Source organism: Aphelocoma coerulescens (genome assembly GCF_041296385.1).
Source record: "Aphelocoma coerulescens isolate FSJ_1873_10779 chromosome Z unlocalized genomic scaffold, UR_Acoe_1.0 ChrZ, whole genome shotgun sequence".
Taxonomy (NCBI): domain Eukaryota; kingdom Metazoa; phylum Chordata; class Aves; order Passeriformes; family Corvidae; genus Aphelocoma; species Aphelocoma coerulescens.
Genome location: NW_027184085.1, coordinates 41,306,024 through 41,333,880, shown reverse-complemented (window position 1 = coordinate 41,333,880; position 27,857 = coordinate 41,306,024). Strand labels below are relative to the sequence as shown.

General features: G+C 39.0%; 1 protein-coding gene across 4 annotated transcripts; it reads right to left on the bottom strand.

Moving 5' to 3' along the window:
• Positions 1-775: 775 nt before the first annotated feature.
• Positions 776-27,145, bottom strand: SECISBP2 (SECIS binding protein 2). 4 transcript variants are annotated; one of them, XM_069001462.1, is made up of 18 exons: positions 27,068-27,145; positions 25,791-25,936; positions 23,709-23,901; positions 21,578-21,707; positions 21,011-21,165; positions 19,814-19,901; positions 16,553-16,686; positions 15,869-16,027; positions 13,080-13,181; positions 11,673-11,792; positions 10,418-10,550; positions 7,725-7,894; positions 6,818-6,956; positions 6,240-6,369; positions 4,471-4,691; positions 3,590-3,744; positions 2,946-3,147; positions 776-2,168 (listed from the first exon to the last, which is right to left on the bottom strand). In XM_069001462.1, exons 1-18 carry the CDS (start codon positions 27,107-27,109, stop codon positions 2,059-2,061), a joined length of 2,529 nt encoding a protein of 842 aa, XP_068857563.1. In that variant the 5' UTR covers positions 27,110-27,145; the 3' UTR covers positions 776-2,058. The 4 variants fall into 4 exon arrangements, with proteins under 4 accessions (XP_068857563.1, XP_068857564.1, XP_068857565.1 ...); XM_069001463.1 differs by having other exon boundaries at positions 21,578-21,704; XM_069001464.1 differs by having other exon boundaries at positions 25,839-25,936.
• Positions 27,146-27,857: the final 712 nt, after the last annotated feature.

Here is a 27,857-nt window from a genome sequence, read left to right as displayed (position 1 = left end):
TTCATTAATGCTGATGCAGACTTCTGACACCACCAGAGATATTTTTGTCTTGTTTGTTCTCTTAATTTTTTTGTTCTTAGGACAACGATAAATAGACTTTCCTTGAATTGTCTCTCCTCCATTTGTTCAACAGATTTGGAGCAGACTTAAGTTTAGTTCTGTGGAGTTGAGTGGGAACATGGGTTATGGATGACAGAGCTAAGCTTTGCTTTGTCTCTGCAGGAAATTACTGCAAGTAGTAAAAAGTTGCCAAGTTTTTTGTTTAGTTCAATCTTGAGGGGGAAAAAAAAATCTGCACCAGCTGACACCTTATAGTAAATTTTTTTATACTAAGAACTGAATATAAGTCCCTAAGATTGTGAACAACCTATGTTTCCAAAGTTTTATGCTCTTCTACAGTAAGACAAAATAGAAAACAGAGTCAAAACCCAAACTTCTTCAGCAAATGGTCCTCAATTCCATGCAATGACTGGGTTTAGCAGTTCCAGAATTTTAGATGTGTATCTGAATGGCACAGGTCCAAATGAATAAATCACAACTTACCTTTGGATCAAAGGTGTATGCTGGCCAAAAGCATGTTTTGTCACTGGGACCTTTCACCCCTAATTTCCATTTAAGATTAGAAGGAACTAATACAAAAAGTTCATCATCATAACTGGTGACCAACTGTGCATTTCAGCAGAAGGCTGGCTCCCCTTCTCAATGTTCTTTCCCAAAACTGACATTTCAAGTATCACTGAATTCCCACAAGACAAGTTTACTTAAGTCACAACCATTCTTTATAGAATCAATATATTGTAACAGATTTTATACAATTTATATTCTACAAAAGTGTTTGCATTTCAAAATTATTTAAAGCTTTTTATATCACTTCTATCATCACAAGGCAGCTATTTTCCAAAGTATTGCACTACAAATGTTCAGTATGGTGAAGGGCTTGCAGACATACCTCAGAGATGCTGAACAGCACCTGGCACCTGTATCACCTTTTAGAAAAGCTGAGACAAGTACATGTGCATCCCTCCAGTTACTTTCTTTAGGCTTGTCCTCAAAAAACAGTATTGATACAGGCCATTCCCACTAAGGTGCTCCACCACTACTATAAGCACATTTTGTTTTTAGAATTTTATTTCCTCTAGGATACAAACTTCATTTCTTATAAGATATAAATCTTTTCTCTTTAGATACAAACTGAGATTGCTCAAAAACTCCTAGATGTACATACCAACACAACCCCAAACTGAAGGAATGAGGAGTCTCAGCAAGGAGAAGGTACAGATAGCAGGCTGGCACATTTGCTGTCCTGCAATATCCTCTAACTTCAAAGCAGGATGTATGATAAACTACTCTCAGTAGCAAAAGAAACATGAAATTTATAAAAAGTCTAAACAGAGCACATTCAGTTCAGGAATTGCAGACCCTTGTAGTCTGTACTATCTCCTTCACACCTGATGTATGATCCCCAAAGAACAACACTGAAGAGCTAACTAGGAACTTTGTCATCATGGCCTTCCTTAATTAGTTTAAATCAAGCTACCCGCCCCAAATTAATTTCTTGCTGACTAGAATAAAGTGACACTGATAGCAGCCTGCCCTTCTGAGCAGGATTATTTATAAGAAAAAACTTAAGAACAAACCCACAATCAAACAACAGCTGAAGTTTTTTATACTGGAGTTACAAATTAAGGGCAACTCTCCTTTAGCCCCTTCTGGCTTGAGGAATCTCTTCCCAAAGAAAATTATTTTTCTATCAGATTCTTTTGGTACATTCTATCCCAAGACATCAATGCTAGTCCATAAAAGCATTAAAGTTCAAGCCAATTCAAATGGTTTGGTATGACAATTTGGTAGTGTCATCTGCTTTAGTAATCAAACACATAGAACATAAAAATTAACCAGTGCCTCACATGCACTGGTGAGTGTATATTTTGCTTAGAGGGATTCTGAACAGTTTACTTAGCTAACTTCATGTATTTCTTTAGATTATGTTATTTTTCTACCTTTTTCCTAGGGATCTAACAGAAAAAAAAAAAAAGCCCAATAGAGCTGGATCTGGATTTACTGATGATCTTCCAAATTCAGTATCGCCATGTCAGCAGTTGCACTCTTTTCCAATTCCAGTGCATATGGGTTATATTCTTCCTCAAGTTTTCTCTTCCAGACTTTAACTAGGGAATATTGGAAAACAAACAAACAAACAAGAAAACAAAGAAAAAACGAAAATCAACACATTACCACATAATACTTGAGGTAAAACTTAAAATGAAAAGCCAAACCTGACTGTTTACTTCCCCTTCAAAATAAGTGCCGAGATAAGCTGACACCCAGGCACATTGGCATTTACATTACGCAGCATCAGATGACACACAAAAGAATAGCTTAGGAGTGATGGGGTCCACTGAGGTCCTTGTGTCCAACACCCTACTCAAGCAAGGCTAACTCTGAAGGTGGTTCCAGCTTTAAAAAAACCTGTAAGTTTTCAAGATTTTCAAAGAAGTTTTGAGTAGTATCTGCAATATATTGTATTGTCTGTTGACTTAAAAACAGACCTGGAGGAAAATGTTTCTAGGAGCAAGTGCTTGTGGACAGGAAGATGGATCACAAAGAAGCTTCATTACAAAAGCCAAGTCTACCACAGTCATGAAGTATGGACATCTACAATTAATCTTAAGAGGATTTTTTAAACAAACAGAAATGTAATTAGGAGCTCTGTTAAACTTTCTTGAGCAAAGCAATGAGTACTGCTTGCCACTGGTGAATTTCAGAAAGGAACTTCCTTTAACAGTTTCTCAGCAAAACCTGACCTCCGATGTATAAAAAAACCCAAGAATTTCCCCCTTCCTTACTAATGACTAGTGCAGGTATCATTTGTGTCATTGAAAATCACAGAATTGATGAGCACTATGTATGAAAATGGAACAAAAAACAAGTCAGTAAATACTTACTGTAATTCGGTACATCCTCATCTGAGTCCCTGGAAGATGTTTTACAAGTTTCTAACATGCCACTTTTTTCAGATTCAGGAGTTAAGATGCTGGGTTGGGTTTCTCTTAGTCCTGCTTTAGCTTCTTCCTCTAAAGCTGCTATCATATCTTTGTAGGCCTTCCTGGCCTCTGTTGTCAGCTGTACCATTCTATGAAAATGGTCCTATGGCAATATAAAATATTAGAGTTTAAATCATACAGCAAGTTTTAACGTCTCCTTGAAAATCTAATGAATATTCCTTATTCAGAATGTGTAGGTTCATATATAAAAGTTGAGCAGCTTAGTATGCATGAAGACATGAAGAACACAGCATTTATTAGCATTTATAAAAACACCAGTTTTCTTGAAAAAAAAATTGAGGGAGATAAAGATGAAGAGGATGTCAGGAAGAGATGGCAAAAGTAATTTTTTTTATAACAGTGCTGCCTGCTTTTTTCTAAAATCCGTTTTTCATATAAGCTATGTGTATGACCTGTGACAAAGAGTCTAAGTCTGCAAAAGCAAAACGAAAAAAAACCCCTTCAAATATCACAGTATTTTTATCTCCTCTTCCAGGTAAAAAATGAAGCTGAACAAAAATATGAAGTGACTCATTTCAGCTTACCTGAGCCCCATCATAACTGAAAATTCCCACCACACTCACAGGCACTGCTTTGTTCACACAGCGGCCCAGGGCCTTACGATTAAGGGCAAAAACAAACGGGATATTCTGCTCACAGGCACAGTCGATAATGTTGTGTAGAGTCTCGTCCAGCCCACCTGGAGCAGACAATACAATCAGGTTGACTGGAGCTAAAGAACCATACTGTTAAAACATGGCAAAATCCCAAAATTATGGGTGCTTTCTGAAACTACATTTTATAAGAAAAAAAACAGGGATCACAACAGTAGCACTGAATATCCATTTTTAAAGGAGACCATGACATTTTTTTTCTTAATTCTTAGTTAGCATAATTTTAGACTGCTACTATTCCATATTTTACTATATACGTAGTACTGTCCAATCTAGTATCAAAAAAGACCCAGCTGCTAAGGAATTATTTAAATGACAATAATTACAATAACGACAATAAATTAATGCAAATAATGACAACTTTTAGGAAACTGTGACTAGTGACTTATTGTCACTCCATGTCCTAAAAGAGACTGATATAGTGGGACTCCTTGTGATAGCAGAGCTGGCATCAGCAACCTCTGGATTGTCTCAGTGCAATTTTTTGTAGGGCAGCACTGCAAATCAGTGACTAAAGAGACCCTAATCTCAGGTAACTTCTCCCACCCCAAGACCCAAGACAGTCTTGACTCAGCTCACAGTTAGCTGCACAGCAGCAAACAAACTGAACACAGGAGGCAACTTTATATGGCTGGATTTCAGAGGATACTCAAATAAATTCCTCCAACAATAATACTGCTGTCAGTCTATTGAACCTTTTCTTTTCCATTTCTTTTATTGAACTGATATTTTTTTGTTAAGAACTTATTTACCCTTTGACTGAATCTTTTCACAGTTAGGAGAGATGATGACACACTTCAGTTTCTTCAGCTTCAGATGTTTCAGAACTTCTCTAAGACCCATAACAAGCCTGCGTTTTATCTTGGCCTTTACTGGGTCCTTCTGATACAAGCGATCTTGGAAACGAACCAGTTCTTTTAAGAGATCTGTCACACAACTATCAACTTCTTTACTAAGGACCTGGCTGCAGTAACTGGAAGAAAGGAGCAATCAAATGTTAAATTGACTAAAATTACAAATACATAACATTTAAATGAGTAAAACATTAAATATACATTTTAAATTCTATTCTATGTCTTTGTACTTTTTTCCGTTTCCAATCCAAACACACTTGTTATATAAAAATTTACTTAGGATGTTTTTTCAGTGTCTGAGACATTTAGAGGAAGAAGTTTTGTCCCTTGTGTTACCTGGCTCCTCAATCAAACTATATTAAAAATACATATATACAATAAACCTATATATATATACATATATATACACACATATATATATTTTATCCCAATAGATAGGTATGTGCATATCTTTTTCTACTGAAGCATTTTTCTGAGGGCATTTATTTTGACGTATATAAATCCAAGTACAGCAACCAAAGTACAAAATTATCACTTATTTCTCTAAGTTCAAGGCTGTGTGTAACAAACATGGAAAACAGGATCGGATTCCTCCTCCCTGTGTTCATGTCTGTCATCCTATTTCATTTATCTGACTATGGCTTTGTTTTGTTCATAAGAAAAGGATATAAAACAATGCACTTCATCCTTCTAGTACTCTCTGGGGAAGATCAGAGTTACAAATTATTTCAGCCCGCCCCACATTTTACACAAAGAATTTTTCAGTGAAGAAGGGTATCAAAGAGAAAAAGTAAAGCTATATCAACTGCACTGCCAACAGAAGGATGCCAACTGGCGAATTCATGTAAGATAATGACAAGAGATCACAACATCTATCCTGGATCTTAGAGATACAATTATTTCCAACTTTTCTTCAGGTTACAAGAGTTTTTACTTACTTTTACTTCCTACTGATTTCACTAAGTCTTGAAGACAGATCTACTGAAACACTAAAAAACCTAACCTAAAGAAAATAATCTAAGCTTTGCTGAATGCTCTACATCCTGTAATAAGTAAGACTGAGTTAAAAAAACACTGCTTTCCTCAAGAAACTGCTTTAAGCTGTCATGAGTGGATCTCTGACCTCTTCATATATAGTAATGACTACTTCTTCTTTATAAAGAAATGTGTATACACATCATCTTAAGCATTTAATTGAAACTGCACATAATAATTGATAAATATTCCCTTTATTTCTTTGCCCAGCCACAACATGAAAATGTTGTCTGGTTTCTTTCCATCTTTGCCATTTGGTTTGGCAGTAGAAAACCAAACTACAACTAAAAATATTATTATGAAATAAAGTAGCACACCTTATTTAAGCTGTTACCCCATTATTTAAAATAAAGTACCTATTATTTTAATAGCAGCTTCTTTTCCTCCCTTACCCTCTAATGAGTTTGATTGCTTTTTCCTTCAAGAAACATGCATTTTCAAGTGAGAATCACAAAACACACAAAGTTTATAACTCCTTTGTGTGTCGGCTTACAGAAAGACTGAAAGTAATTTAGAGCCTTCACTCTAAACTCCAGTTAGTTTTGCAGAGAATGCAACTGAATTACCTTGTTTGAAAAATGCCATATTGGTGGCATTGTGCAAAATGAGACATCAATACAATCAGTACTTACTCTCTAAAATTCCTGCTGTGGATTTTTGGAAGAGTGGTAGTTAGCTGCTTTGAAGTCACAGAAACTTCTTTAGATTCCTTGATCCCTGTGTTCTCTGGAAACCCTTCAGTAACGTGTGTTACTGGAGCAGCTATCATGTAAATCAAGGTATTTCAATGAAAAAACAGACCAAAAACCATTGTGAAAAGATTAAGCTGTCAAGCATGGAAGAGTCACAATTTTCGTATTGCAACAGTCTGCGGTAGTAGGGAAACAGGTCTAACTTTTTTTTTATCTCACAGGGTTTTTTCTCATCTCAAACCTCATTAATTGCCAGTGGTGTGTGGGAACTCTCATTACAACATACCATAAAACCAACAGGTATAGAAGTGTGGAACAGTAATCAGAATCCGTATTACTCAACTGCACTGACTTTCAGCTTTGGCCCACTTTACAGTCAAGACAAGCCTGAGATGAATCTCAGAAAATTCTGAGGTCACAGCATTCATTTGGCAGTATTTAGTACCTATTTTCTAAAGTACTAAATGTGCTCAAATTTTCAGCTACATACTGTATATTACAGCTTCTCTCAAAGATACCTGCTCGACTATCCTGTAGAAGTGTTTCGTCTTCAGTAACATTTCCAGCTGTCTGACAAATGTTATCTTCATCTTTTGGTGCTGCTTTCTGTTCTAACAGGTGTTGTTGTTTTCTTTGTTCTCTTTCTTTCAGAATAATCTAAAAATACATATCAAAACCAAATCAATTTGATGTCATACAGATAACAAAGCATTACTCTTACCACATATTTACATACAGACCATTCATAAAGAGATTCAGCACTAGCATCTGAAGTTTACAACCTTTTCTTTCTATTTGCACATAAAAAGAAGGAAAGATAATTCCTAAATTTACATAGAAAAGGAATTTTTACCTTGATTACCAGGGCATGGGTGGAGAAAATATTTACTAGGAATAAACTACAAGGGCAAAACTACAGTTAAAAAAATCGTCTGTATAGAAGACATGACAGGAAGCAACATGAATGGGCAAAGAGGGAAGATACAACAGAAATCACCAGTTGGACCTAACACCTGTTGCTGCAGAATCAGCTGGAGTTCTGGCTTGGAAGAGCACAGAAACATTAAATACTACCTCTGTTTGATCCATTCCCCCCACTCCTGCAAATAAAGTCATCTTTGCCAAAGCAAGTAATGTTTCTTTGCATGTCTCCCTGTACCACTGATGTGCGGACACTTTTGTAGTGGCACTTTTTCAGCTATCAGTTGATTCAAGGAAGAAAGTATATTTTTGGGGAATTCGTATATGCCATTTAGCAAGACTACCCTCTTCTACCCCTCCCATCTTTGAAACCAAGCAAAGCTAAAATTGAATTCAGACCAGTGGACACTGAGATGCAAATCTCCATATGAGGGGGCTTAACAGACTCACAGAAAATAGATTACCCTATGGTTTTACTATTTAAGGTAAAAAAAACCCGAGGACCTTTTTAAGAGGTGTTGGTCTCTTTGCTTTAGGTACTTCTCTCTGTTTCCCTTTCTTTACCAAAGGAGCACTGGAATCCAAGGGATTATGAGGCATCTTTCCTTGGTTTAAACGGTGACTTCTTGTGGCCGTAGCAGGGTCTTTAGAAAGCAATGGTATGGCACCGCCAACTGAGATTTAAGAAGAAGTCTGCATCAGACAACTATGACAGACCTAAATATACAGATGAAATACCTAGTGAATACCTAAACTAGAATCCAATTTCAAGTTTAAGACTGGTATACACATATTAAATTTGTGTTGTGTTACTATTAAGAATATTTACAGGCAATCCTGTGTCATTAAACAGTGTTATTTTAAAAAGACTCACAAAAGACTGCTGTGTCCTCTACTTCTATTATACCCCTGGAATCACAAGCAGAATTTTGTGTGTCAAAAGCAGAATTTCACCAAACACTGCAGTCCAAGATACCTTCAACACTATGCCATGCTGGCTTGGTAAACTTTCAGGAATTTCTGTGCTTCATGGTGGTCGCATTTCTTCCACCACAGATTCTGTACTGTGTTAAGATAAATACTGACTAGCAGTATTACAGATTTTAGATTTACTTGCTGTAAATAAACTTGAGCACTTACGCCTACCTTTTGTTACACCTTAGTGAAGCTGGATGAAATTCATTTGCAAATTGGTAATGAGTAATGCAAAGCTACAGCTAGGTCTCTTTTGCTTAACCTGAAAAGCTCGATGAAGATGTCTACTTTACTTGCATTTTTTCAGGGGGTTTAGAGCACAGAAGCTTTAAATGAGTGGACAAATGACTAAACCTGGATCTTCCACACCATGACCTCATACCAAAAAACTACTCTCCCTCACTATCAGTAGGAACTGCTGCATCCTGTAGAGCACTTTGTCAAACTTCTGTTACCTGCAATATAAAGCAGTTCACATTAGCAAGTCAATAGAGAGGATGACTTAGTATCAGTGGAACCAGCTTGACACCTCTGTGACTCAGGCAACCTCTCTCCCCTAAATACACTCAAATATTCTGGCAGGCTTGTCTTAAGCCATCTTCATTTACTGCTTCCACAGTATTTATATGCGGATCCTCCCACACCACATGCAGTACTCTTACTATAAACAGTTTACATCATAAAACTGCTACACCCAATGTTTCTTTTTTGGCTCTGTGAATCAAAGGCAAACTGACAACACAAAGCCAAGAACGTTACGCAGCACAGGTGGCTACAAAAATTGAAGCTGGATTTGAAGCAATAAATAAGCATACACCCTGCAGACACAAATTTCCTTCATGTGTACATCACCATTTCAAGTTCACAGTTTCCATGTTCCTAAACTTGATGACTTTACCAGTATTATTTATCATGTGAAGTAGTAAGTGGAATAAAAACAACTGTCTGTGGTCACACTCCTTTCCGTTCTTGTTCACTGTCCTCTTCTGGTAACAGAGGCCAGCACAAGGCCACTTCACAACCTATGGTTGTACTTTAGCACACACCAATTTAATGGGTACACTGAACATCAAAAATTTATAAAGCTAAGGTAGCATCTGTCTTTATGCTTCCAGGATACAAACATGCCACATCGATTTCTCTTCTGCAGCAGATTCAGGCACAGGAAATTTAGGATTAGAAAGAGGTATTTTTACCCACACCTTTGTGGCCCATCACCTACTCATCAATACGTGCACTGTGTAATTTTATAGAAACAAAACTGGTTATTAGTGCCTCTGCAGCATTAAGTCTGATTGACTCAAATGAAAAAAAGGGAGATCAAATGAAAAAAAAAGTATTTTAAAAAAGCATCTTACAGTTTCCCTCAGCTTAGTGAAGGAAAATCTCATCAGTAATCTTGAGCTTCATATTTAAAATCTCAGGTATCACATTAATTATTGTGAGATGAAACCTCTTGTGATTAGATCTCTGTCTGAAATAATTTCTAAAAAAAATCTTTGCTGAAATAAGAGAAATTTTACCATCATTGAATGCTAGCAAATATCACAGTTCCTTCTGCAAAATATACTACACCAGCATAATCAAGATTAAACTTTGACCTATAATGAGAAAGGCACTGAGCTATTTTTTTCTGCTTCCTGGTTATACATCCAAAAGGACTGAAAGATGCTCTCCATTAACAAAACCTAGCATTTTGTTAACATCAGTTATTTTACAATTAAGAGGTATGTCAGAAGTCATCCCTTGGCTTAGGCTGCCTGACTCTCATGTAACTCTGTGCTTAAAAAGGAGCTTTTTCAATCAAGTCACAGCTCTATGATTTCCAGCATCAGAAGAGATTAAGAAAGTCTTTTTTACTGTGTAGTCCCTGCCTGCCTCTTCAGATCAGAACAATAACACACATACTTAAGGCAGAGCAAAAACCTCCACAAACACTGTTTCTGTCAAAGCAACATTTCAATCATGCCTCGTATTAATACAAGGCACTCTTTTACAAATCAGTGTCCTTAAGATATTTCTTTCCACAAGTCTTCCATCAAACAATTCAGACTGCCATGCTTTTTAAATTTTTCAAGAACCTTCATTTTCTCCTGTATCTGGTGAACTGCGCTCTTGCCTGCATAGAGATCATCACAGATCAGAAATCAGACTACATTTAATGTCTGAATACTTAAAAATAGCTTAAGGTGAAAGAAAGGAAATTTCATAGTAACCAATACCTGAAAATACCACAGGTTTAGGAGACTGTTTTGACTTCTCTGTTTGCTGCTTCTGCTCCAAGACTGCAAGCATGCCACCCAAATCCAACTGCACAGGAATCTGACTCTTCTTACCACTGCTCCTGGATGTTTCCTGAACAAGTTCAGAACCAATTAGTAATGCCCTCCACTTCAGAATGCAAAGACTGTTATTTTTTATGGTGTAATACATCTTTTAACATCTTTAGCCACAACACTTCTGATCTTTAATGTCACCCAATGATCTTCAAATAAACATCAACTTTAATGTCAAAAATATAAAAATATCAGGAACAGTTCAGGTAACTTTTTAAAAAGCTACTGCAACAAAGCATAAAAATAAAAAGTCTTCAATAAAGGAAGGCTTTTATGTCAGGGTCCCACTTTGGTCAGACTGCCATCTATCTTTGAACGAGATAAAAGGCTTATCAGAATTTAAAGTTTTATTAGAAGTATAAAAAAGCTACGGTGATTCTTCCAGGGTATGTGACTGCAAGGCACATAAATCATTATCTCCAATGTCTCACTAAAAAGAGAGGTCATCATCTTGCACCATCTCCTCATAAGCACTCATGTTTCTCTCTGCTTTGAAGAGAAGGCAAAAGCCATGATCCATATTTAATGAGGCAGAATATGAGTAGACTATAAATGAATAGTGTGGCTAAGACTATTAACAGACAAACTACCACAGCAAAACATGCTAAGGAAATGACTGCCAGATTTTGCACTTCCAGAAGTCTTATCTGGGAGAATCAATTCATTGTAATTTCTCTTACAACCCTCTCTTACAGGGTTACAGAACAGACCTCCTCAGTCTTCAAATGGAATCTCACTTTGCATCAGAGCTGTGCCAGAACCTACTTAACCAACACGAAACTACCTCCTGACCTCTTTGTTCTGTTAGAACCACTTTTAGGAGGTTCCCAGCTCCATATGACAAACAGTTTGGACTGGATTTATGCCATGACCAAGTAAAACAGGTGAAAGAAAAATTCCTGGTATCTGAAATCCACAGATATTAATGAAAAGTTTGTGTTTTTCCCTAAACACTGCATCATATCCTGGGGGCTAGCAATTACTACTACTGATTGCTTCTAATCAAGAGGACCATATCCCTTATCTCAAAGTATGAATGCAGAATCCAAGGTGAGAATGGACTTAAGTCTTATATTTAAATAGGCTCACTGCCTTTGTCATTCTGAGTTGTGAATTTCTCGTCAAACATGAATTCATTTACCTGAGTTTTCTTTCTTTCTGATACAGAAGATGAAACTTGTTTCCCTGACAGTCCATCCACCCTGGGAGTTTCATCCAGAGAGGGAGACCAACTATCAGAAGGTTCTTCGGAGAGATGGATCTTTGAATTTTACAGATGAAAGGTGACAAGAAGGAAGAAAAAATATTTCAAAACAGACACATGGAAAAGGGTGAAGATGATATTAAATTCAAACTGAGTGCACCTTCAGCAAGTCTGTGAATGACACCAAGCCGAGAAGTACGATTCAGGAAAGGGATGCGATTCAGAATGATGGATGGCATTCCTGACAGGTTTGAGGGGTGTGCCTGTGTGAAACTCATGAAGTTCAGCAAGGCCAAGTGTAAGGTGATGCACTTGTGCACTTGGGTCGGGGCAACTCCCAGTATCAACACAGGCTGTGGCATGAACAGATGGAGAGCAGCCCTGCTGAGAAGGATTTGGGGCGCTGGCGAGTGAGTGGCTGGACATGACCCAGCCACGTGCACTCACAGCCCAGAGAGCCAAACGTGTCCTGGGCTGTGTATAAAGAAGCGTGGCCCACCAATTGAGAGGAGTGATTCTCTACCTCTACTCTGCTCTTGTGTGTCCCTACCTGGAAATATATGGACATGCTACAGCAGGTCCAGAGGAGGGCCACAGAAATGGTCAGAGCTGGAACACCTCTCTTATGATAAAATACGAGACTTGGGGTTGTTCAGCCTGGAAAAGAGAAGGCTCTGGGAAGACCCTATGTGGCCTTCTAGAAGAGTGACCATTTATTGGCTGCCATACTATTTAATCACATTCATGGGGTTTTTTTTCAGATTTGGAAGAAAAAACTAGCAAGGCAGCTTCATTTTCAAATACTTGTTACAGGCATATAAATAGCCTGATGATCACATGTCTCTACAGTTTATGTAAGCTTTGAGGGGTTATATCCCACTTACGTCTACAAAGGTAAGGGGTTGCTTTCATCTGAGTTGCATGTCTGTAGAGCACCTTTTGTTATAATAAATCTTTTTTAAGCAATTGCTGTGCCTTTTGCTACTCACTCTTCCTTGTCAAAGCTATTTACTGCCTCAAACAAAGCAAACCACGATTTTGTTTACTTGTGTTTTTTTAAACCACTAAAATTCACAGGGAAATAAAACTAAGGACCAAAATTTTTAGCAGCAAAACGGATTTCAAAGCAACTGAAATCTGGAATGTCATCATTATTATTTATGTTACTTGCTTTTACAAAACAATCATATGTCCAATCATTGTGATTTATGCTTAGGATTCATTTGCATATTGAATGCATTTCTAAATTAATTCTTAGGATTTATTTCAGTCATGCAAAAAAAACCCCAACAACTTGGATTCGTAACTGACATTTGACTCACACAGTGCCGCAAGATTACTTACTTCAGACTGCTTTCTGACTGCAGAAGTAAAGGATGGTTTCTGAGGTCCCACTCTGTTTCTCCTATCAGAAGCAGCTGCCAGATGAGGAAACTCCTCAACATCCTAAACAAATAAACCAGATGATTTCATAAGAACAATCAAGTCTGTATTTTCAAAACTGTTTTTCCTACGCTCCAACGATTTTCTCCCTGCTTATCAAACATTCATCATAATTTGTTTCACTGTACAAAAATCCAGAAGCCAAGGGTAGTGCCACCAGCTATGACAAATATTACAATGGTTAAGTCTTCTATGCAGCAGCTTATTCAGGGCTGAAACAGCTTGTAACAGAGGTGCTTCCAACAGCAGCTGGTTATGGCTGTCAGCTGATAGAAATAATTAGAGGTAAACGACTCCTTAAAGGAGTGTTTTTCAAATAATTTAAAAGCCTTGCTAACAACCTCCCTCTTCTTCCAGTACAGTCTCCAGCTGTGCAATTCTGCCTTAATTATGTGAGTGGTGAAGAACAAAACAGGCAGTATGTACTAGAGTACAGAAATAAACATAGGAATTACTCAAATTATTATGGCTTACATACAAAAGTAAGTTTTATTAGCAGAAGATACATATGCAGAATCTGGATTAATCAAGTGCAGACAGGCTGAAGTCTGCTTTATTCTGGTCACCCTATATCCACTCTCTCCATCATAACAATCCCAATCCACCAACTAGGCTTTTGTTTCTCTTCCCACTTTCTGAGAGGCCTTTTTACCTGTGATACAGTACTACTGAACACACCAAGACTTTTTCCAGCTTGGAAGGCTTCATTTAAACACCCCAAGCTAGGGAGCTGTAGCACAAGGACTGACACACTTTAACCGATGAAATAATTTTAAAGAAGCTCGCAAATAAGCCAAAAAGCAACTGCAAGGAAGTGAGAAAGTATTTCACAAATAGACTCCCTTCAGCTTAGGGACATCTTCAACCAGAAGAGTTAAGTAAGTCTGTCTGATTGCTTCTGAAATGCAAAGAGATTTCTGTCATTTGAAACATCCAGTAGAAAACCAAATAATTAAAATGTAGCATTCAGTGTGATGTTACACCTCCCGGTATTTGCTCGTAACTTATCATCTCTAAGAACATCAAAAATTAGGAGAAAGATCAAATAATTTCCTTTTTATTTTCTTAACACTGTCATATTCCCATTTAGCCATCTCTTTTACATACTTAGAAGTCCTGATTTTGTTCAGTCTTGCCTCCCATAGAAATTGCTTCATACCTTTGATTATTTTTGGAGCCTTTTGTCTATCTTTTTTAGTTCAAATATGTGTGTTTTTTAAGGAATGGGGGGAATGTAAGAAAATAAAATCCACACTACATTTATATCAGATATGCCCAGAAATTCTGTACTGTCATAATCCATTTTCCTTTTTATTTTCCTAGTAATTCCCAGCACCGTTTGCATGTCTGACCAGTACTACTAGCACTCACTTGATTATCAATAGCAGCCTCAATATTTAACTGAAGGAAAACATCTAGGTCAGGACCTACCAAGGCATATGAAAATACAGGCTTGGCTTTCTCCAGATGTATCCACTTATGCTTATTAGCAGTGCCTATAAATGTCTGACCTGTATAAAACTAGTGAGCAATCCAATACACCGCTCTGTTGAGCTGCTGCACATAAGCAGAACCTTCTTAAGCCTACTGGGTGCCTAGAAGCTCCACGTGTATCATCTCTTCATGTTTTATTATTTCAAGAGCATCATACAAGCATCTCACCCATTTTTCAAGCTGATGAGGACACAAGCATTCCCAGCAAACCGAGGGTCACAAAGCTTTCCCCCACTGCCACAAGAGCTGCTGCATCCACATCATGGATTTCAGTGCAATGTGTGTGTCTTGTTCCATGATTCTAGGCAATTTTTTTCCAATTTTGACTTCAATAGTCGCATTACCATTCTGCTTATTTTCCATGGCTTCTGCCATTCTCTTGCAGTTTAGAGAATGTCCATTCATAGGTCAGGCACCGTGTGGTAGCATATAGCAAAAATGGGGATACTCTCCTGAAGAAAAGAACTAGCAGATCTTTGATTTTTACCCATAATTCTCTAACAAAGAGGTCTGTTAATACTAATTTCTTGTGCCATTCCTGGACAAGGAACCACACAATGAAACCATGTAGATACAGTTCTGCTTCTTTATGCTGTCATTTCGGAGACTGAATATAATGTTCACTAGATCAAACACGTAAATCAACACATGCATATGCTGTACAATATTGGGCCTTTAATGAAGCACTGTTAAACCACAGACCAGACAACAATCCTCTTACATGGGAGAGGCTCATGCCTTTGCAATACTGATACACAGAAGTATCAAAGTACTAATATGCCTGTAACAGCTACATGAATTTGGAAAGACACTGAAATTAAAAGCTAGAAATGTAAGCATTGTCAACTGTGTTACACAGAAATTGCTTCCATGTGTGAGACAATTAGAATTGTAATACTGGTACCACAATCTTTAAAACTGTGGCACACTGTAGCACCTAGTATATTCCCCAAGCAACAATTGCTACAGAGTATTTTTAATTTAGGAAACTGTGCTCAACAAATATGTGGTAATTTAAAAAGTACAACAGTTTCCTACCAGTAACCTCTGAAAACATCTCGATTGAAATAAAACTATACCAACATCCTCTACAAATAGGATTTGAACTTAAATTTCTACAAAGCTGTGTTGGCATTTGGTCTTCTAGTACACTCATAACACTTAAAAGAACAGCAACAAAAACTTCTTCAGTTTACCTCAATCTTTGGTGGTTCCTGTATTGTATTAGATTCACTTTGAGGTCCTTCTACATCAGTGGGTGACTTGGGTTTTTTCTTCTTTTTCTTCTTTTTTTTCTTCTTTTCTGACCCTTCTTCAGGCTCAGTTTCACTTGCATTATTTTTTGTTTCTGACTGCTGAAAAAGACCACGAGGCATGACATTTAAAAACTAATCTTTTTCAGTATCACCTACCAAAATATATACAAGTGATTAGCCTTACACTACTAAAGGGTATCTTAATCAATCCAGGCTGGGACATTAAGTATACAAGGAAAATTCAGTATCTCTTAGAAATTCATAGCTACAGCAAGAATTCTTCAGTTACAGCATATTGCATTGTTTTCAGAATATACTGGGACTACTGGGATTTAATTAGGAAATATTAAGCCAAGTAAGGTGAGAGTTTCCATGTTTCATATCTCAATCTGAGGGTCAGGAATTTGAGAAAAATCCAGCCTCAGAGCTGAAAGTCCTTATTCCTGGAGTAGCACTGTCTTTTTGATACCCTATGATTCTTTTCCACTACAAGAAAAATTCTAGTAAGAACAAGCTGACTTTACATTATCTCTTAAAAGTGGATACTGTACAGAGCCCAGGGAAAAAGTGCCAGCAAAGAGACACAAACACAGTGACAGAAATTAGGTGAGAGCAGAGAAGTACCTTTGGTTCACTCTCCTGCTTCCCTTTGCCTCTGGAAAGACCTTCAGATACTGGTGATGAAACAATTTTCTTTGGGGGCTGCGAAAGTACCACGGCCCAAGACACACGTGGCTGAGCAGAGCCATCTGCAGGTGCTTCGGGAAATGACATTGGGAAAAAAGGAAACACAAAGACGTCTCAAAAACATGCCTCAAATACTCAAAAGAAAAAGGACTGTTAATTAATTAATCAAGGCCTAGCAAGTAAAGTAGAGCCATATTCTTTCTGAAGAAGGACTGGAATAAAACACACATTTCATTTCTCCAGCAAGCTTCCTGAATTGTAACTACTCCGTATACTGTCCCACACTACGCATAAACACAATTAAACAATATTTGGAGATCTGTACTGTGTCACCCTAACTCCATACTCACGTGATCCTCTCCAAAATACTGAAACTTCTGCTATGTTTATATACAAAATTCCCTTAATATTTCTCCTAACAGTCATGCAGCTTTCATGCACAAGGCCACATCGGTACTTTTTATTTCCTAAAACCTTCCCTGTGTTACAGGCACATGTACCAGCTGAAAATACTTCTCAATGTGCCTCAGTGTACCAGAACATCACCTAGTACCACTGAGGTGTTATCAATGTTTAGAAAGACATAATTAATTTTGTAAATATTCCTAACGCAAAGCAAACACAGAACACAATCTAGATTTTTCTTAAGAACAAGAAAAAACTTCCCTTGAACAATAAAATAGCGTAATGGTTTTAGATGGCAAAGTTTCAGTAGCATGGACATGGCCAGCCCCAGACAGCTCCAACACAGACCCATCCCTAGCCCCAGCTGGGCCCATCAGCCACGCTGGTGGTGCTTGTGTTTAGACAGAATGAAAAACAGTGCAGGAGTTGGAAGGCCAATGATAAGAAAAACCCTGAATGCAGCAGCCCAGCAGACACCAAGGTCAGTGAAGAAGGAGGGGGAGGAGGTGCTCAGGCACCAGAGCAGAGGTTCCCCTGCAGCCCCTGTGAAGACCATGGTGAGGCAGCTGTGCCCCTGCAACCCTGCAGAGAAAGAAGTGGCAGAGTGGCCTTTCTCTGTGTCACTCAGGGCATGGAGGAGATATTAGGAAAAAGAGAGAGTGGGAGGAAAGTGGGTTTAGTTCTGTTTTTGCTTGTCACCATCAGATCCTATATTTAACTGTCAATAAATTAATCTTCACCAAGTTGAGTCTGTTTTGCCTGACAAGCAAGCAATCTCCCTGTCCTTATTTCGATTCACAAGCTTCTTTATCTTATTTTCTCCTCCTGTCCTGCTGAGGACAGAGAGCCAGAGAACAGCTGGGTGGGAGTCTGACTGCTGCCATGGTCAACCCACCAGAAACTGTTACTTGTTTCTCACAAACAGGAATTGATAATAGTATGTAACTAAAAAACACCATTGTCAGATGACTTCAAAATTTCTGGAATAACTTTATCTTTAGAAGGCCCTTCAAGGCATTTCAGCAGATTCTCCTGTCCTTTCTGAATCCTTACTGAAGTTACTGGGAAGATAAGGACCAAACTGTTCAGACTGTATGCACAGAAATCCAGTGAGAGGCACTCAAGACAGTTCAATCTTAACGTATATGATGCCTCCAAGACAGAGTCCTGATGAACAGAATTGTTTTCACATGAAACTTGCCACGTGATAGCTTGTGGCAATTAAAAAAAAAGGTCTTCATTCCCACAGTCAGACAACAGGTAAACAAAAAAAACCCTCAAAGCCCCTCTTCCCCACCTAAACTCCCAAAACAAACACAAAAAAAGGGAGGTGCTTTGGCATTACAGTTCTCTTAACAGAAATAACATGTGACACAAAAGATGTTTTAGGTACATACTAAACTCTAGAGTGCCAACTATTCAAAACAAATCTGCATATAAAGACTGACCAAATATGTGTCTCTCATTTATTCATGGAAAACATCTGGATATGACTCAATAGACTTCCAATAACCAATACATGTTCCTTTCCTCACCTGAAATAACATGAGAGTCAACTACAGGAATATGCTCCCTTGAGCATCAATGACAGGACAAAACAGGACTCATTATTGGAGCCAGTTTTCTTTACTCTCTCCTGTGATCAGTATTGGGGCCAGTCCTGGGTATCAATGACCAGGACAAGAGGAGCAAGTGCACCCTTAGCAAGTTCATAGGTGACACCACACTGGGCCGGAGCATTTTATGCTGGAGGGTAGGAAGGCTCTGCAGAGGGATCCAGACAAGGCTGGATTGACGGGCAGAAGTCAATTGCATGAGGTTGAGCAAGGTGAAATGATAGGTTCTGTCCTTCAGCCACAACTATCTCATGCAGTGCTACAGACTTAGGGAAGTGCAGCAGGAAAGCTGCCCAGTGGAAAAGAACCTGGGGATGCTGGTGAACAGCAGCTGAACTGAGCCAGAGTGCGCACAGGTGGCCAAGAAGGCCAATGTCATCCTGGCCTGTATCAGCAACAGTGCGGTCAGCAGGACCAGAACAGAGATTGTCCCTCTGTACTTGGCACTAGTGAGGCCACTCCTTGAATCCTGTTTCCAGTTCTAGGCCCCTCACTACAGGAAAGACACTCTGGTGCTGGAGCGTGTCCAGAGAAGGGCAATGGAGCTGGGGAAGGGTCTAGAACACAAGCCCTGTGAGGAGCAGCCGAGCAAGCTGGGATTGTTTAGCCTGGAGAAAAGGAGGCTCAGGGGAGACCTCATCACTCTCCACAACCACCTGAAAGAAGGATCAAGCCAGGTGGAGGTCAGTCTCTTCTGCCAGGTAGCAAGAGACAGGACAAGGTGAAATGCCCTCAAGTTCCACCAAGGCAGTTTTGGACTGGACATTAGGAAAAATTTCTTCAGCAAAAAGGTTATCAAGCACTAGAAAGGGTGGCCTAGCGTAGTAGTTGAGTCACCATTCCTGGAGGTATTTAAAACGTGTGGAGGCTTGGCACTTAAGGACATGGTTTAGTGGTGGACTTGGCAGTGTTAGGGTTATGGTCCAATAATTCTTCAATTCTACAATCCCAGCTGATGACATATAAGAGCCAGAATGAGTGATAAGTGGTCATTTCACCGGAAAGAAAGTGATACAGCATTATTTTTTTCAGGGTTTTTTCTTTTATAATGAGCTTGTCCCTAAATCCTTTTTTTACTTTACACATCAACAGCTTCTCAGAACACTTCAGTTTTTCAAACTGATGAGACACAAGCAGTTAAAAATGAAGGCAAATCATTTTTCTTTGGAGAACTTACCTCTACCATCAAATGAAGAGGGAATTAAACTGGCTCTTGCTTCATCTGAAGCTTGTGGTGAAGCTTTGCTTATTGCAGAAGTATCTTCCTGCAAAACAGATGATCAGGTATCATAAAAGGATTAGAATCACTGACCGAAACAGAGCTAAACACAAAAAACCACCATAAACCAAAAAATCTTCAACCCATCTACAGAAAAAGTCATAGGGACGCTTTTAGCCTTTTTATTGCTTGTCTTAGCGGAACCATTATTTCAGACCTACAGTAATACAAAATTTGAGCAGGTGTCTCTTCACTGGTGTACAAGCAAGATTATGCCTTCTTATATTTTACAAAAGCATCCAAACAATGATCTAACAATAGACAAGAAAATATTTTGATGTTTCATGTATGCTAAAAACAAAGTCCATCATCAAACTCAAACAAGTAATGAAAAATGAAACTCAAGAGTTAGCAGAAAGGTCTTTTTTCATTACAGACAGTCTTCCACTCAGGAGCATCAGAAATATTATTCTGTCTGGATCCTTCAGCATTATTAATCATTAATCACTACTGAAAACTTTGATTCAATATTAGGGACATACTGCTGAATACTTCAGTGTTTTATTTACTAACAAACAGGGAACCAAGGAAATAAAGAATAACACTTAACAGTATTTTTTCTCCTTCTGGAATTCAGTTTCTTATTTTAACATTTAGCACAAAGCAATTAAGTACAACACCACACTTCTTTTTTTTTTGATGTGTTGAAACTATTGAGTAAGTGACTACTTACTATTATTTCCAGGTGAAAAAGAAAACAGTAAGCTGCTAAGAAAGTACAGGAACATACGTGGTCTCTATAGGCAATACAGACCATATCAGTACATATCTATGTTCTAGTGGTACCTGGCTTTCCTCTATCTATGGCCAGCACAGACAAGGAAAGAACAGTAAGAAAGGGTAAGAGACAGCAAGCACTGACAACACTGCCTAGAAGAGCCCTAAAACCTCTAGCTCTGAACCTCCTTGCTTGCAAGGTACTTACACAGGTCGTAAACTGCCATACTGAATGCAAAATACTCGCACTCAGAAATGCCTGTACTTTTGACAAGTTTTATTCCTACTGCAACACGGGTTAGCACAGGCTAACCTCAGTGTTCAGCAGAAGAGACATGTGAGGTTGACTAAGGACAGTGTACTTTCCACCAAACTTACTGGTGAATTTTTATGGCGTACATTCAGTATCTCACTGCTTCCCAAACTCTGTGACTTGTGGAAATCCAGAATGCTAGCTTCAAATGTGGGTACAGGACGAGACTCTGGTTTTGGAGTTTCAGTTGACTTCTTGTTTGTAGTTTTATTGAACCTGTCTAAATAAAGCATGTAAAGTCTAAGTAATTAAACTTGCTTGTGATCATTTCTAGGTACGTTTCATGGTACACTACATAACTACAGTAGTCATCACTGAGGACTATTGCTATGCACAGCTCGTTTTAAATAAAAAAACCTTGCAATTATAATCAACATGCATACACAACACTGACTCAACAAGCAACTATAAATTTCAGATGCTTATTTAGAAATTTTTTGTATCAGTTTATGTGAATTTGTTCAATCAAGAAAAGACAGGTCACCATTCCCTCTCAAAAGAGTCACACAGGAAAAATATCTTTTTCCTTAACTATTCTATACTTAGAAACATAGTCACAAACTACAGCATATTGCACAGACAACCATTCTACATCTATTCCATGTACTTATAACCAAACAACATGTTTGTACCTGGCTTCACAGAATCTCTGCTGCACGTAGATGTCTGGAATGAAGTCCTGTTCACAATTCTGACCGAAGATTCACCTCCATCATGCCTTTTCTTGTCCAGTTTTTTCTCACCTTCTTTTGATCTCCTCTGCTGCAAGTATTTGCAACATATTTAGTTGGTTTTACTCAAACTTTGTAAAGCCAGCAAGTTTTCCATGAGTTACAGTTAACCACCTCTGCATCTGGAGTTTGACCATCAAGTTAATACAACACAAATAGTATATCATAACCACAAATAACCAATAAAATTACGAACAGCCATTTAGAGATGTGCTATTTCATTTTATCTACCTTGTTACTTGTGCCATTTTTAGCATATATTATAGCTCAAATAAGATGGATATATACATATGCTTCTAGACAACTGCACTTTTAAGATCTCATTCCTCAGAGCATTTCCAATAATTTGAAATTGTTTGGTATTATCATCCAGTCTGATTTTCTAAAACAAAGTTTCTTTTAGACCAGAGCTAAAATCTTAAAAGCATGCAATCGTTTAACTAAATCACATATCAAGTGCAAAACTGTGTAAGACAATGTCACAACATCCAAAAAACTTGGAGCAAAGTAGTTAGAGAAGACACACCTACATGATCCCTGTAAAGAACACACATTCACACATACTGACTGCACAGTTGTGGAAATCTTAAGATTCTTCCACGAAACATAGTTTGGGAGAGCTGGACTTAGGGATCAGTGAGCAAGGAATAAGCACCAGGTTTGCATCTATGCAAACTATACTATACCAACCTAAACGAATGGCTTAACTCTGATTATAGGATGTTGGACTAAATTCGAAGTACATTTGGCAGCAAAATTGTTTACTCAGGTGGGAAGACAAGGCATTATTTGATCTCCAAAGGTAAATTGTTAAAGCGTTAGGAGACATAATCAAATTAATGTAAAGCTGCAAAGATGAATCATTTCTCTGAAGTTCACAAAAAAACACAACAGGGAAAAATGACAAAAAAACTGTAAAACAGTACAAAGCTCAGACCAAGCCCCTACAAACACCACAGAACTCCCCCCAGAAGCTTAACTAAGTTTCTTCATATTACATCACCTGTGCTAATGCTGAGCTCATCCTCTCCCCAGACAGCTTCAGTGCTTAATCCTCCTCTCAGCAAGAAAACGAATAATTTGAGGTGTCTAGACTTTGTATGTTATGTCTAGTAATGCATGCTTAGGACCTAGTCTTACAACTCCTCTACAGACGCTTGACCACAGTGAAATTACCAAGTCTCTGCCTAGATAGTGAGGTCCACCACAAGGATGTGACTGCAGAACAGATTAGATGCAACTACTGGAAACAACAGCACTAAACAAATCTAAGAGGCACAATGTCTAACCATGGAGGGAAATTAGTTTATAATACATTAGGGTTTTTTCCCTTTTATATTTTGAAAGGTTTGTCTATTTTTTGTTTGAAAATATTGTGCAAGTTTCAGGAAATTTATCTCCGAACAGACACACACACAAATGGCTGAAGGTGTTTACTGAACATCTGTTTTACTTTTGACTGAAAAAGAGTACATTTCTAACATGAACTTTTCCTCCCTTTCCACGGCAACACAAGTTCCTCCATTCTTGTGGATTGTCTTCAACCTGTAGCAAGTCTTGGAAATCCTTCAACAACAGAAGTGGTCTTATCACTTACCAGTCAAACAGATGATTACAGACACCAGGTCTCTCTTAAGTAAGGTTCATGGAAGCTGCCACTGGGCTTAAAGAAATCCCTTCTCCCTTCCCCCCATGCCCAAAGAGTGAAGAAAGAAAGCACAGCTCACAAATGAATGGCCTTTCCCCCCTGACCCCCCCGCCTTAGATGCTGCTTTCTGAGAAAAAAAAGTATTTCCCCTCCTGTTCCAAAAATGCTGCTTGAAAAACTGTATTAATTTGAAGTGTAGAATTACATGAACTTTTCAGTATTCTGAAGTTGGGCACACTACACTACTATCCTCTTTAAATGCCATTCATGACCACTACAAGAAAGAGTGATGATTCACTTTAAAAGTATGAACCAAACATTTACAAAGACTGATTTAAAGTAAGAATTCAATATTAATTTTTAAAAAACCACAAATGTGCTCACCTTTGAAAGACTCTTACTTTCTTGTCTGACTGGACATGTCTGCTCAGCAGATTCACTGACTATTCCTGAACCATTATAGTGTGTTGAGTTGTTAGACTGATACTGTGAGCCAGCTACTGGATACACATTTGCAACAACATCAGGTGAGTAAGAGCAGCTGGAGTATTCACGGAAGGCAGGATCTCCCAGAACACTAAGTGATGGATATTGAGAAAGAAATTAAAGTCATCCTGGGGCAAGTCTACTTGTTGCCTAGACAAACATATTCCTTGTCTACAGAATTTGTTCAACAAGAAAGCTCTATTTCAAAAGAAAACTATCCCATGTTATTTCAGTTAAGTATTTACTCACTGCTACAGACTTCTTCAAAAACAATTAATTTTGTTTTGGGAAAACGTGTAATTAAGCAAGTATCTTAAAACACAGATGTTATCCATTTCCAGGTGTCAAAACTAGTCTGCTTTGCAGTTATAGCTCTCTATAGTTCTATAACTATAGTTATAGTTCTTCTCAGTTATAGTACATATAACAGGCCTGTTTAAGGTTACCAAGATTCTTCATGCTTATTTTCAGTAAGCTTTTTCTTGTGAAACAAACCAAAAGCACAGTGTAAGGACATGACATGCATCACATATTTGACTGCAAAAAAGCAAACATTAAAACCTGTCTTAAAATGACAATAACAAAGTAGGAGTATAACATTTTATGGAGTATGAAACATGTATGAAATACAATGTAGAATTACAAAATAATAATTAACTGACGTGCATGTAACCATCACAATTTATGAAAACACAACATGTCTGGGGCACGCCTCTTTCCTTCAAATGTACACTCAAAAAATCCCCTGTCAATTTCCTTCTACACTTTGTCCATAAAATATATACTTAGAGAGTCTAGATTTCATTAGGGAGAAATTTCTCAGCTTCAAAAAGTTACACTCAGGTTTTAAAGCTGTTCACCATGAAGCTGCCAACCTCGGAATTTTGTGTAGATAATGACAGAGAAACTTTCCCATCAGTACAAGAGACTTCAGATAACACACTTCATACTGCCCGCTGCAATTCTGATAGAATGTAGTCAAAACAATGCTTATAATCAGTTCACACACAAAGCAGAAATATACCACATGAGACTCAAAAATATAACTATGTCTCACAACAAGGCAAAACACTCATTAGGAGACTACTGTTGTCTGTGCTGGGGTTTTTTTCATAGTAATTGATTTAATGCTAATGCTGTGGGCTTGCTCTAATGCATAGAACAGGCCATAATCACCTCAACATTAAATTTCTAGTACAAATGAAAATAGGTTGAAAATGCTGAGATTCCCTGCAGGATAAAATGAAGGCCTACAATGATTTTGTTCACTAATGTTCTGAATTTTTAAGGAAACACCAATAACTTTGCAGTAATTGTATAATTAATCCAATGCTTAGGGTCCTGAGAAGCAATGAGAGAATTATGTAACATCATCAGATTCTTACAAGACTCAGTTACCTCCTATCCTATTATATAGGCTTTCTTCTAGTTTGCTCTGGGTTAAAAAATACTTTTATAAGTCTACCACGAACACCGTTCTTGGGCTCTAATAGAAAAACGCCCAAACTTTCAGAAACCTGTTGCATTTTCAGTAAAACTGCCTTTCTGGGGATGCACAGGTTGTGGAGAGGAGATCCAGGAGAGGCCCCATATATCATATATTTACAGGATGAGAAACCTTCTTGAAGAATCTTTTTGCTCGTGTACAACTACATCTACCTCAGCCCAGTCATAACACAACTTTTATCCAAGGACTGGATCCAGCTCCTTCCAAAACACACAAAAACCAGACCAATCATTACAGACCACCAAATCCACACTAATGCTCTGTAACAGCACAGGCCCTTGTGAGCAAAAGACAAGGTACCCAGTATATGCCCAGAGAACAAAAATGTAAAAAAAACTAAATCATGAAGATAATGCAGAAGCATTTCTACGGTTGGACTAATAATGTACTGAACCTTGCTTCGTAAGACTACTCACTGTTCAAAACCAGAAGGTTAAATCCCCCAAGAAATAAGATTCAGAAAATATACATACTTATCCAAAGATGGTTCCTGAACAAATCGGTAGCATGTAGTTAAGTACCTAGGAAAGACACATGCTTCTGAGGGTTCTGACCATGCCACAGTTACCGCCGCGTGTTTTGGAACAAATGGTTTGACCTCTGCTGACAACTTGATGCCCTGAGAAACAAAACGTTTTTTGGCTACATGCATTTGGAGATTAATGTTATTAAATGAAAAATACTCAGACTTGTGAGCTTAACTGTCATTGGAAAGTGTTAGTTTGCTCTCTTCTAATAAAACATGCAAAACAATAAAGCTCACCAAAAGGAAATGGAGAAATAAGATGAAAACAAAACCAAGGAACTCGAAAAAATATGTGACTGCTCTGGAAAGTCATTAAAACCCCTCATTTATCATGAAACACTCACAAAGGTAAGTTATATAAAGGACAAAGGCTTGCTTAAAACAAGATGCAGTAAATGCAAATATACAAATTCTTACTTTGCATTTGAACAGTACAAGCTAAAATTCATAAATATACTAGCATTTCTGTTAACCAAACTCTGAAAGTAGGTAACAATAATGTCTTTGTGCACATCTGTATTTTAAGACAGTCTGTCTGAAATGGAACACTTCATTTTATAGCCTTGTTGTTTCTAGCACAACACAAGTTTATTAAGACAAGTTTTCCATTTGTTCTTCATCGACTTAAACTGGTTATGTATGTACTGAAGGACAATTAAATGAGACTCGACCTATTTACCGCCATGTCATCAAAACACGCAGAAAGCAACTGCGACCGTAGGTTGATCACTAACACCCCCGAACCAGGTAATAGGTCCACTACGGCTATTGGTTAGAATCTGGGCACCCAGCCTTAGAATGCTTGGGATGTCTACCTGTCCTTGCAGCAGACCCTCCTCTCTAAATGAGATGTTTCCACACTTGAACTCACTGGCAGTAATGTCTAGAGTTCCCCACCCCAAGTGGTAGGAAGCGACTCGCTCTGCTCCAATCTGAGCGACCCCTCCCCCCCGGTTTTGACCTTCCAGAAGGACTCCTCTCCCTGTCCTGAACCAAAGGCTGATCCAAGGCGCGGTGGGAGCTATCCTGCCCGGGGAAGTGCTCGGGCGGCCGGCGCGCTCGGCCCGGGCTAATGAGCGGCCCCCGGGGCGGGGAGCGGCAGCTCGGCGCGAGCTGAGGAGATCCGCCCGCGTCTCCCGCCGCAGGCGGCTCCCGGAGAGCGACTCCGCGCCGAGAAGAGCCGGGAAGAGGGCAGGGGACTGCGGGTGGTGCTGCCGCCCTTACCTCGCCGCCGCGGCCCGAGCGCGGCCGCCTCTCGGCCGACATGGCGCGGGGGGCGCGGCCCCGCTCCCGCCGCCGGCCCGGCGCAGGGCGCGCGCGATGACGCCACGGCCCCGCTCCGTCCGCGCGCCCGGGGCGGTGGCGAATGGCCGCGGGCCCGTAACCGCCGCGCCGGGCCCGTACCCGGGGGGAGCAGCCCGGGCAGCGGCTGGGGCTCGGCCCCGTCGGAGCCGCCCTGCCGGCAGGTGCAGCCGATTCTGTCCCACGGGAGGGAAAGCACGGAATAAAGGCAGGCATGCATCGGTGACAACCACCCAGGACTCCGGTGGTCACGTTCTGGGGAAAAGCATGCCTTAAAGCAGACTTAGGACAGCTCTGCTCTAACCGGGCCGGGTACAGATCAGCACTCGAGACAGACATCTTTGGGCGCTTTTGGAGGAAAGACTACAAGGGTTATTTTCCTCACCAAACCTGCCAGGTTACTTATTTCTGTCTGTCTCCATGAGAGCACACATTACACAGAGAGAGCACACACTTCAGCCCTGCTTTTGTTGGCCTTCCAAATTTTGCACAACTGTACTGCAATTCACCTTTGAAATGAGCCCGTTACTCAATACACTGAAGCACCTTCTTAAAAAAAAAAAAAAAAAGGTGTGGTTGTACGGCTGTAACTACCGAGTCCCAAGATGCCACAGTGACAGTTTGGATGCGAGACAGGAAGAGCAGGCTTAAAACCCCAGCGTAAAAACCTTGTGATAGAAAATTGAGTGGTATTGGCAAACAAAGAAGCATA